Source organism: Rhincodon typus, chromosome 27, assembly GCF_021869965.1.
Source record: "Rhincodon typus isolate 14 chromosome 27, sRhiTyp1.1, whole genome shotgun sequence".
NCBI classification, from domain to species: Eukaryota; Metazoa; Chordata; class Chondrichthyes; order Orectolobiformes; family Rhincodontidae; genus Rhincodon; species Rhincodon typus.
Genome location: NC_063358.1, coordinates 3,449,445 through 3,459,891, shown reverse-complemented (window position 1 = coordinate 3,459,891; position 10,447 = coordinate 3,449,445). Strand labels below are relative to the sequence as shown.

The following is a 10,447-nucleotide window of genomic DNA, read 5'->3' as shown; positions in this document are numbered from 1 at the left end:
TGATTGAATGTTGCAATGTTTGGGCAGATCGCTGCTGGTGAGGGTTTTGAAAGGGTTCTGCTTCTAATGCAGACTGCTTTAGGTCTGAATACAGAGCCTCTTGAACATCATTGCTGGAAAATCTTGGGGAATAATTTTCATCAGGCATTGGTGTCGAACAGCCCGAAGAGTATAAGCTACAATATTCTTTCTGATCATTTTTTTGAACTTGAAAGTTTTGGGTGTTAGAAAGTGTTGGGGGCATACTGCTATCTGGACTATAGCCATAATCTAAACCACAGTCTGCACTTTCGGAGAATATAGGATTTGTTCCTTGTGTTCTTTGTAACAGCTTTGATTTGCGAATAAATTGTTCTCTCTTATTTGAAGCACAAAGTCCCCTGGTGTTCCTCATTTGTCTCGGTAATGCAGCCTTTCTAGAAGGAAATGAGGGTGAAGCTGGAAAAACCAACTGAGAAGGGCTGGACATATCAACTCGTTTCCGTCTTCCATACACAGCTCTCAAATCACTGGGGAATGGGACGTGATGGTTCCACTGACGTCGAGAACCAACTTTTGGTCCAGCTCTTTCAACAGGTACTGTTTCGTCCCAGTCCATCATCAATTTTTCCAAACTTGAGAGACTAGATTTCTCTTCGCTTGCCATATTAGCGCAAATGTTAACACCTCCTTCAGAATTCTCAAAAGATGTGTTAAAGTGGGATGAAGATTCGCTGTAAGTCTCTGGAAAGGACCTTAGCTTTACTTTCTGGGGTGTATAGTTTGAAATGTCCAAGATGTCTTTTGACTCATTCAGGTTGTAATCCAACACTGGAGTGTAATGGTGATTAAAGTATGCCATATTCCCATCGCAAAGATTAAAACTGGATTTGCAGCTCAGTTGAAGTCCTCTAGAAAACGCCATCCTGGAGGTATCAGCTGATAACTGCAATGAATTTAAATATTTCTGAGATGCATGGTCCATAGAACAGGCTGCATCAGATTGACCCTCAGAAGTTAAAGATGTTTGCAAAGTCAGAGGACTGTGATCCGGCTTAAAAGCATTAAATGAAGACGTCTTATTGAAATGCAGGTTCGATCCAATTACATGATGGCTGTACGTCTCAGTTGAATTGGCTTGAGATGAAGTAACATTATTGCTTGTGTCATAGCCAAAGGTACAATCTCTGTTACCTGGAAAGTCAAGTCCAGAATATTCTCGAGGTTGCTGTAGCACATCTGAATTACTGAAAGTTTGAGCTTTTGGCCTGTAATTACTATACTGAACAAAGCTATCTGGAGTCTGTTGGCATGAAAGTCCAGTCTGTCTAGAAAGAGGTGGCTGAGCAGCAACTCTTTGGAAACTTTCCGAGTCAGAAGTATGGTACGAGGAGCCGAAATCAACACTATCTGAATTGTCTGCAATCATTTGTGGATAAGCCTGTGCTGTTTGATTTGCATGTTGCTGGCTACCAACACAACTAGGAGAATTGGTTTTATCAAACCCTTCTTGGTAATGCGTTAAGTGTCTTGATGGCTGTGCTGAATTGCTGACCCCAAAGCTTCCACTGAGATTACATGATTCTTGCCCAGTCTGCGAAAATGACAAATCCACCAAGTCTGATGAATCATCTGAATCCAGCAAAGAACGGAAATATCCGGCAATGCAGCCAGGACTTTGTTGAGCAACACTGCTTTGGTTGGAAGATAAACAGCCCATCAAATAGCCATTCCTTGACATAGAACCGGACTCCCAAATAGTATTAGGAAATGACTGCGTAGACATTCCAGGGTAAGATGGATACAAGCCATTTCTGATTGGTTGCTTTGAAGGGTAACCTTGGCTCATGGGCCAGAAGTTTTCATTTTGTCTTGCCCATTCTGAATTTTCGGCATTCATATTCCGAAAAATTCCATGTTCTGGAAATGGAAGCGCACGCTTATATGGTTTCCTCCTTTGAACAGGCTTCTCTTTCATTTCTGTGCCCCATTTGCATTTTCTGGCATACAACTTTGTTTCACCCAAGAATATCCGCTTTCTCTTTCCAATACCCTCAAAGAAATCACTGAAAGTAGAAGATGATTCTGCAAATTGGCCCATTTGCCTTCCTCGTGAACACCCTGCTTTTCCACCTCTCCTTCGAGTACCTGCCAACGTACGATAAAACTGAGACATGTCCTGATGCATAGAAGCTGATCTCTGAAATGATCCCGGATCACTAGGAGACCAACACCTGGGTGGTGAGCATCGACCCAAGATCAGACTCTGTTTAGTTAAAAAGGCCAATTTGGACAAAACATCTGCATAGTCTGTTGTGTTGTCATTAGATCCAGCAATATAAGTGGGTTGTGGTGGAGAAAGTTTGTGATGCCTTGGCTTTCTTTTCACATGATTGGTAGCTTCACTGCTACCTTCAGGTAATACTTTCCTTGGCCTACCTCTTTTCCTTTTGATAACAACAGGAATATCACTTGCAGGTAACACCATCACCTTGCTCCTCCTACCTTTCTTCACTGTTGGTAACACAGCTGTGTTTTGCTCCGGCATAGTAACATGATGCGTTTTGACTCCTGCACTCACGTTATTATGCATTAAAAGTTTTTGGCACATTTTTGTCTTTCTTTCTGTGTGCATCTGATACTTCTGAGTATTGATTTTTGCTATTTTAACTAACATCTTCCGACTGCCTTTGCATTTAGTTTTTGGGCTCTTATTTAAAAGTGTCCTTTTAAGAGGCAAACGAGAGACTGCTCCATAATCTTGACATGCTTCTGCAGACGCTGAAGGAATGGAAATACTCTTACAGTATTTTTCAAACTCAATTTGTTCCAAGCTATTTTCCCGATTATACTGAATCATTGGTTTTTTCCTCAGAGCATACTTTTTACATGTAGTCTCAGTTAAAAGCAGTCCAGCATTTATCCCCTCTTCATTCTGGCTGTTGTGTTTCAGAATTCCAGCTTTAGAACTTTCACACTTTACATGATGTCTATGTTCCGGGACGGTGTACAATGATGACATATTTTCAAAGAAGGTATTGCTGTTCGGTGAAACAGCAGATGAGATCAGAGCTTCGATTTTAGAATCTGTGTTGGCTGGATCAAATTTTTCAAATTCAACATGCCTGCTGTCACGATGGTCTGTATTTTCTTTCCTTTGCGTCCTATCCATTTCTTGCCTTCTGCTTGCCATCTCAGATTTAGATCCTATATGCAGGCTTTCTTCTGGACTTCTAATACTGCTAGCAAGCACAACTGAAGAAAAGAAACTATACTGTAATCCTGTCTTTTCATTTTTTGCTACTTTGCTTCCATTACTTTGAAAGGTGCTGGAGTCAATTTTAAGTGCACCACAACTGAGCTTGATGCCATTATTTTGCACGTCATTAGACAAGAGATTTAAGTCTTTCATGATATCTCTTAAAGTTACTACAGGGTATAAATTACTTTTGCCATTGCCACATTTGTTTTTCAGCAATGCCACAATGTTGTTAATATTTCTTTTCCCAGTTCCCATTGTAGCATTTGGAAAACTTCTATGGAGTGTATCAGAGGATATTTTTTCTTTTGTAACTTCATTGGTTTCAGCTTTACCAATGCTGGACTTGTCTGATCCTATGTCTGACTTAAGACTTTCCTCGTTATAACAGCTTTTTGTTTTCCTAGTCTGACAAATACCAACTGAATCCATTTGAATCAGAGTGTCTGGTTCATTATAAGTGTATGCATTTGAATACTGACCATCTTTTACATCTAGAGACCCATTGGCCAAAGGAACACCTTCGGTTTCTTCAGAGCCATTACAAAGTTCCTTAGAAGCTGACATTTTTATTATGGCTGGTGATTTGGTGAAGTGTGTGTTCTCCTTTAGTACAGTTGAAATGGTTTACTCTCTGAATGTTAATGTTAGCATCATTGGAATAGGTGTTGGGTTGTGAACTCCTACACTTTATAGAAGCACCTATAGTTAAAACAAATTTAAAAAATAAAAACCATGATGGTTTATTTTAAACTGCCTGCATATGATCTTGCTATTTATATATGTAAACAGGCTTACACAAAAAATATTGAAGATTATAGTGTCATATAAACATTTGAAATCGGAGAAATGAAAGTATTTTGTCAGATTAGCCAAAATAAGAGCACATAACTAAATTTTTTTAAAAAAGCATACTGTTGTTCTACTGAATTTAAGATTCGACTTCTGAAATTAATTTATTTGTTAGGGTAAGGAAAATGTGTAGTATGCTTGATCAAATATGATATTTTAGTTAATATCAAAATAAACCTTGTGTTAATTTGATGTGATTAGAGCTTCCATATGAAAGGTTTAATTTAGTAGAACAATTTTAAATGAATATGATATGTCAAAGGTTATCTACCCCAGGCACAGCAATGTTCATTCTCCAAATGATTGTCTCTGTTTTATATCATAGGTCTATTTTTGATTCTGCCAATAGGGAAGATATGTGTGCTTTACTTATCCATTTTAGTATAAATGAATATTCGCATGAAAGTGTCTCCATCGGTAAAGCACATAATTTGGTTGACATCATATCGTTTTACACAATTGCTTTACACGGATTTAAATTAGATCTAAAAGTCCTAAAATTTGAAAAATGTGGATTTGAGAGACTATTATTCAAAGCAACATCACGATGCCTTAGGTAACCATTCTCTGTTTTTCCTTCACTTCAAGTTTCCTTTACAAAAGGTTGGTTATCCTAAAGGTGTCCTAATAAGGATGAGTGCAGGATTTTAGCTCAAGTCATGAATTTCATTAGAAAAGGCTTGCAGTAGTCTAAGACTGAAAGGAGGAACCAACATGTGTAAAGCAGGCGCTGACTTCATTTACTATCTTCCACTCAAAATCTTGACCACTTGCCCCAGAAACTGTGATGCCAGCATCATCAAACTCATGATGCCTAGCAATGTGGCAAGATAATCCCACCTTCATGAGGTCACTTGTTCTTCAACCACACCAGTATGGACCAATCACTGCAAACCGACAGATGCTCATTTAGTTTAAGCTTCCCATTCTCTCAAAAGGACAATTCTCAAAAACAGCAACTGGAAGAGGCATTTTGCCAAAATACTGGTGTGCTTTTCTCTACATTTAGAAGAAAAATCCGTCACTCTTGGGTTTTGTAACGTTTGAAAATTTCTTTCTTGCCAGATTTCTGTACTTTCAGTCTCTAACTAGCCATTGGGTAAAAGCTGTACATGTTCAGAAACTCAAGAGCAGTTGTTGAAGGGCAGAGAGACTTTAAAATCAGTCAATATCAAAATAAGGTGAACAGAAATGCGAAGGAACTCAGAAAGGGAAGAGACAGTCAAAACAATCCAACATGGCACCCAGCAGTATGCCTCAAAGGAACATAAATTTGATGGGGATCAGAGAGCTTGCCAAAAAAATTAAAAATTGAGAGTAGCATTATGATCACAGAGATGTGTTTAAATTTATCACACATCTTTGCCTTCTGGGGACAAACTATCCCTTACCAGATGTTAGAAATACTTTAATTTTCCTTCCAATGATCCTAACTCCGATAGGACCTGTGTGCCAATGTTTTCTACATCTGCATTTCCAACCCAGCCAAGCTTCTGTGGTTAAGATTTCCAACAACCTGTTATCTTTATTACCCATAGTTTCCTGGTTGGCTTTCAACTCTTTTCCAAAAAGGAAGAACATCCAAGAGACATTTAATAGAATGAATCTAACTGGGCGATATGGAACCTTTGCCCTGATTTGCCAGCACTTCAATCTTCAAACTGACACACCATGCCTAGATCAGAAGTATGGAATGGAAAATAATTCTTTCAGAAGCTTATTTCAAATCTGACTTCCTATATATGCAAAATATAAAGAATAAACTCACTCTGGCTTTGTCAAGAGACCAGAAATGAAAGCTATGCCTTAACAAACTGTTTGATTTGAAATATACAAGATCTTTCCATTACTCAGAAAAAGATCACAGCACTGGCAGAAATTGGATACTTCACACCATTACAATTCTTTAACTCCCGTGACCCTTAAATTATCTGGGAAAGCCCTGTTGGACATCCAAAATCAAATGTCATTTTAACCATTGCTTCCCTCCATTTATAATTGACTGTTTACATTCCTCATATTTGAAAGTTGGCAGATAATTTGTGCAGGGGGTGCAATGAACAAACATTAGAAAAAGCATGACACTAATTGATATCATTTTCTCTGCGCCTTCTGTTGCAGGTGTAATTTCTCAGGCTTTGAACTCTAGGCGATACAGGAAGAAGATTAAAAGCGGGGAGTAAAGTTATTTCCACTTTCTAAATAATATCAATATCTAAATAATAATTGCCTCGCGGCTATGAGGGCATTGTGGTTGTTTCGGGCAGTGACTGAAGTGGCAACAGCTTCAGCACTGGCGATTTGGTGGGTCTGGTCTGCCTCTCCTCGCTAAGGCAGCAATGCAGTGGCTTTGGAGGTGGCAGCGTGATGGGTGCGGTCTGGAAATCCTTGCTTTAGCGGCCTGGGTGGTGGTGGTGGGTGGGGGGGGGGAGGGGGGGGGGGTGGTGGGGAGGTGGGAGGTGTTCAATGGCAGCGTCCCACAGCCACTCCAGAAACCCAGAGTGCCATGGAGGGAACAAATGATTGTTCTTTATTTTAACTCTGTCTCAATTATTTATTTTTACAATTTCTGTAATTAAAATGGTGCTGAATTGTGGAGGCTTATACACATCTCACTGTATTTTCATCAATACAATGACATTAAATTGTTCTTCAATTCTATCAACTGTTAGGAAATGCTCAAGCCATATCTGAGGTTCAGTGCGGCATCTGTAGACTATAGTAGTTCTGACTGCCCAGAATTATATCAGAGTTAGTACCACATCCTTGCAGCTGGATCTAACTTAAAAGGGAAGCAGTCCCCAGCATACTCATTCTCTTATGTACATGAAACAAAACATCAAAAATTATTTGTGACTATTTCCCCTGAATTATTTCATGGATTCATAGAACTCCCTATCTTAAAGAAGGATGGTCGAGTTAAAGTTAGACTATAAAATATTTACCAGGCATTTTGATGCTGAATGAAGATACTGGACAGCAAAACTTTACAACTGGCTATGATTCACTTTTGTTGGAAAACCACACTGTGGACAAGATCAAATCACCTGCACTTTGCCTTCGTTAGCTTCAATGACAACGCAGTTGAAGAACAGAGTTAGCTCAGTGTGAACTGTCTGCCTAGAGGAACCTGTCTGAAGGAATACATTATATTACTTTGTTGGGAACTAAATAACTCATCTTCTTCATGCAAGAGGTCTGGTATTGTAGACAAGGGCACTAACTATCTATCCAAGCATTTTTATACACAAGTCACTATTGGTGATGTGGTCATGGCATCAGCCAGCTGTTTGTGGTAGATCCAGCTTCTCTGAATCCTACTCCAATTGGAATCTTTGTAAAATGATTACAGTATAATTTGAGAGATAGCAAGAACTGCACATGCTGGAGTCAGAGACAACACAGTGTGGAGTTGGAGGAACACAACAGGTCAGGCAGCATCACAGGAGCAGGAAAGTTGACATTTAGGGTCAGGACTCTCCTTCAGAAATGTGGAGGGGGAAGGGAGCTGGGAGATAAATATAGAGAAAAGGGGTGGGGTGGGGAAGGCAGGTGGGATGGTGATAGGTGAGTGCAGGTAGGCAGTGGTGGGGATTGGTCAGTGGGATGGTTAGAGCAGATAGGTGAGAGAGAAGATGGACAGGTTGTGTCAGGTCAAGAAGGGGGGAGGGAGAAAGGGTGGGGCTGGGAAATGGTAGGTGGGTGGTGATAGGTGAATGCAGGTACAGGGTAGTGGGGATTGGTCGGTAGGAAGGATACGGCAGATAGGTAGGGAAGATGATGGATCGGTTCTTCCTCACCTATCCGCCCTACCCTTCCCACCGACCAATCCCCAGTACCCCCGACCTGTATCCACCTATCACCACCCCACCGACCTTCCCCAGCTCCACCCCTCCTCTCCTTATTTATTTCTTAGCTCCCTTCCCCCTCCCCATTTCAGAAGAAGGGTTCCGACCCGAATCGCCAACTTTCCTGCTCCTCTAATGCTGCCTGGCCTGCTGTGTTCCTCCAACTCCACACAGGGTTGTCGCTGTATAATTTGAACTGCAGGACGCTGCTCAATGAATATAGATTAGTGAGTATTTTCTCAAATATCTTTCGTGTGTGAGGAGGGCTGGCAAAGAGGGGAAAAGGGTCCTTGAGTGAATGTGGGCAGAATTCCCTCGGAAAATATAACCTTGGACACTGTAGAATTATTCAGGGCAGTATCATTGACATTATATTACCATCAGCCAGGGGTTGGGGTCTGATCATGGGCTGTTCTGAGTTAGTTTCTGAAATTTTTATTTGACCCAAATTGGTATTTGAGAATGCAGAAAATGGTCAACATGAAGGTAGGAAAAAAAACATTGGTTTCCACAAGGAATTTGATTTTTTTTTAAAAAAAAAATCACTCATGAAGGTGATAGATGCATTTCATTCCATAAAACAAAAGTAATGACATAGGGCCCCTGTGGGGCATTGGCAGTGCTCCCACCTCTGAGCTAGGAGGCCTGAATTCAAGTCCCACCACCTCCAGAGGTGCGCTGCAAGTCTTGTAAAACAGGCTGATAAAAAATAACGTCCTGAGAAAATCTACAGCAGGGCTAGTGACTATGCTGCTTGGTGAGAAGGCCAGGCTTTAAGACCTGCCTGCTCCTGAGGTGTGTAGTAACACTGAATGAAAATCTCTCAAAGTTGGGTCATGGAAATTATGCCACAACAATGCAATTACTAATAATTCTAATTCACGTTCAGCATGTTTTAATGCAGTTGATCAACTGAACATGTAGTGTTATGTGCAGCCTAATATCTGGAGACCTCTGTTGTAACGCTGATAGCTGGTCCAATATTATATCACATCATCTGTTTGTTTGTTGTGATTCTCAACAGAAATAAAAAAAAACAAAGCTCTGTTGCAGGGTCAATGTAGCACCTACACTTGCCAAAGATTCTGACTGATTTACTGAGTCTTTCTGGCATTTACTGGCTTGTTTAAGTTTCCCAGAAGCTCCATTTATTTTTCCTTGAAGAAACGTCCCAGTTCCCAGTGGAATTCCGAAGAATGAGAGACGGTCTCAGTTTACATATAGTATCCTGAGAGCCTTGATAGTGTGGAAACTAACAGGATCCCTCTTCAAATGGTGAGATGAGAGCTAGAGGCCACAGCTTGAGAAGTTGCCCTTTTAAGATGGAGCTGAGAAGTTCCTCCTCTTAGAAGCCTAATGGTCAAAAGATCATAAGATACTTGGACCATTTTGCCTACCAAGTCTGCTCCACTATTCAATGATGGCTGATATGTTTCTCAACCCTCATCCTCCTGCCTTCTCCCTGTAACCCTTGATCTTCCTACTAATCAAGAACCTTTCTCTGTCTCAAATGCACTCAATGAATTGGCCTCCACAGCCCTCTGTGGCATTGAGTTCCGCAAGGAATCTGTTTTTTTTTAAAAATCACTCATGGTGATAGATGCATTTCGTTCCATAAAACAAAAGTAATGACATAGGGGACAACAAGGTGCAGGGCTGGATGAACACAGCAGGCCAAGCAGCATCATAGGAGCAGAGAGGCTGACGTTTCGGGCCTAGACCCTTCATCAGAAAAGGGGGAGGGGAAGGGGGTTTTGAAATAAATAGGGAGAGAGTGGGAGGCGGATAGAAGAGGGATAGAGGAGAGGATAGGTGGAGAGGAAACAAACAGGTCGAAGAGGCGGGGATGGAGCCAGTAAAGGTGAGTGTAGGTGGGGAGTTAGGAAGGGGATAGGTCAGTCCAGGGAGGACAGACAGGTCAAGGGGGCGGGATGAGGTTAGGCGGTAGGAGATGGAGGTGCGGCTTGAGGTGGGAGGAGGGGATAGGTGGGAGGAAGAACAGGTTAGGGAGGCAGGGACGAGCTGGACTGGTTTTGGGATGCGTAGGGGGAGGGGAGATTTTGAAACTTGTGAAATCCACATTGATACCATTGGGCTGCAGGGTTCCCAAGCGGAATATGAGTTGCTGTTCCTGCAACCTTCGGGTGGCATCGTTGTGGCACTGCAGGAGGCCCAGGATGGACATGTCGTCTGAGGAATGGGAGGGGGAGTTGAAATGGTTCGCGACTGGGAGGTGCAGTTGTTTATTGCGAACCGAGCGTAGGTGTTCTGCAAAGTGGTCCCCGAGTCTCCGCTTGGTTTCCCCGTTGTAGAGGAAGCCACACCGGGTACAGCGGATGCAGTATACCACATTGGCAGATGTGCAGGTGAACATCTGCTTGATGTGGAAAGTCTTCTTGGGGCCTGGGATGGGGGTGAGGGAGGAGGTATGGGGGCAGGTGTAGCACTTCCTGCGGTTGCAGGGAAAAGTGCCGGGTGTGGTGGAGCTGGAGGGGAGTGTGGAGCGGAC

General features: G+C 41.8%; 2 protein-coding genes across 2 annotated transcripts in view; one reads left to right on the top strand and one right to left on the bottom strand.

The window, feature by feature from the left end:
- Positions 1–4: 4 nt before the first annotated feature.
- On the bottom strand, positions 5–3,936 carry ahdc1 (AT hook, DNA binding motif, containing 1; the record flags this gene model as incomplete). Its single annotated transcript, XM_020516360.2, has 1 exon — positions 5–3,936. A coding segment is annotated over exon 1 (3,801 nt), but the record flags the coding sequence as incomplete, so codon positions are not given.
- Positions 3,937–8,685: 4,749 nt separating this feature from the next.
- The window catches only part of LOC109920793 (tyrosine-protein kinase Fyn-like), a 25,970-nt gene continuing 24,208 nt past the window's right edge, over positions 8,686–10,447 (top strand). The window contains exon 1 of the mRNA XM_048612912.1: positions 8,686–8,695. Within this exon, the coding sequence (XP_048468869.1) occupies positions 8,686–8,695 (10 nt within the window). The remainder of the gene's footprint in view (positions 8,696–10,447) is intronic.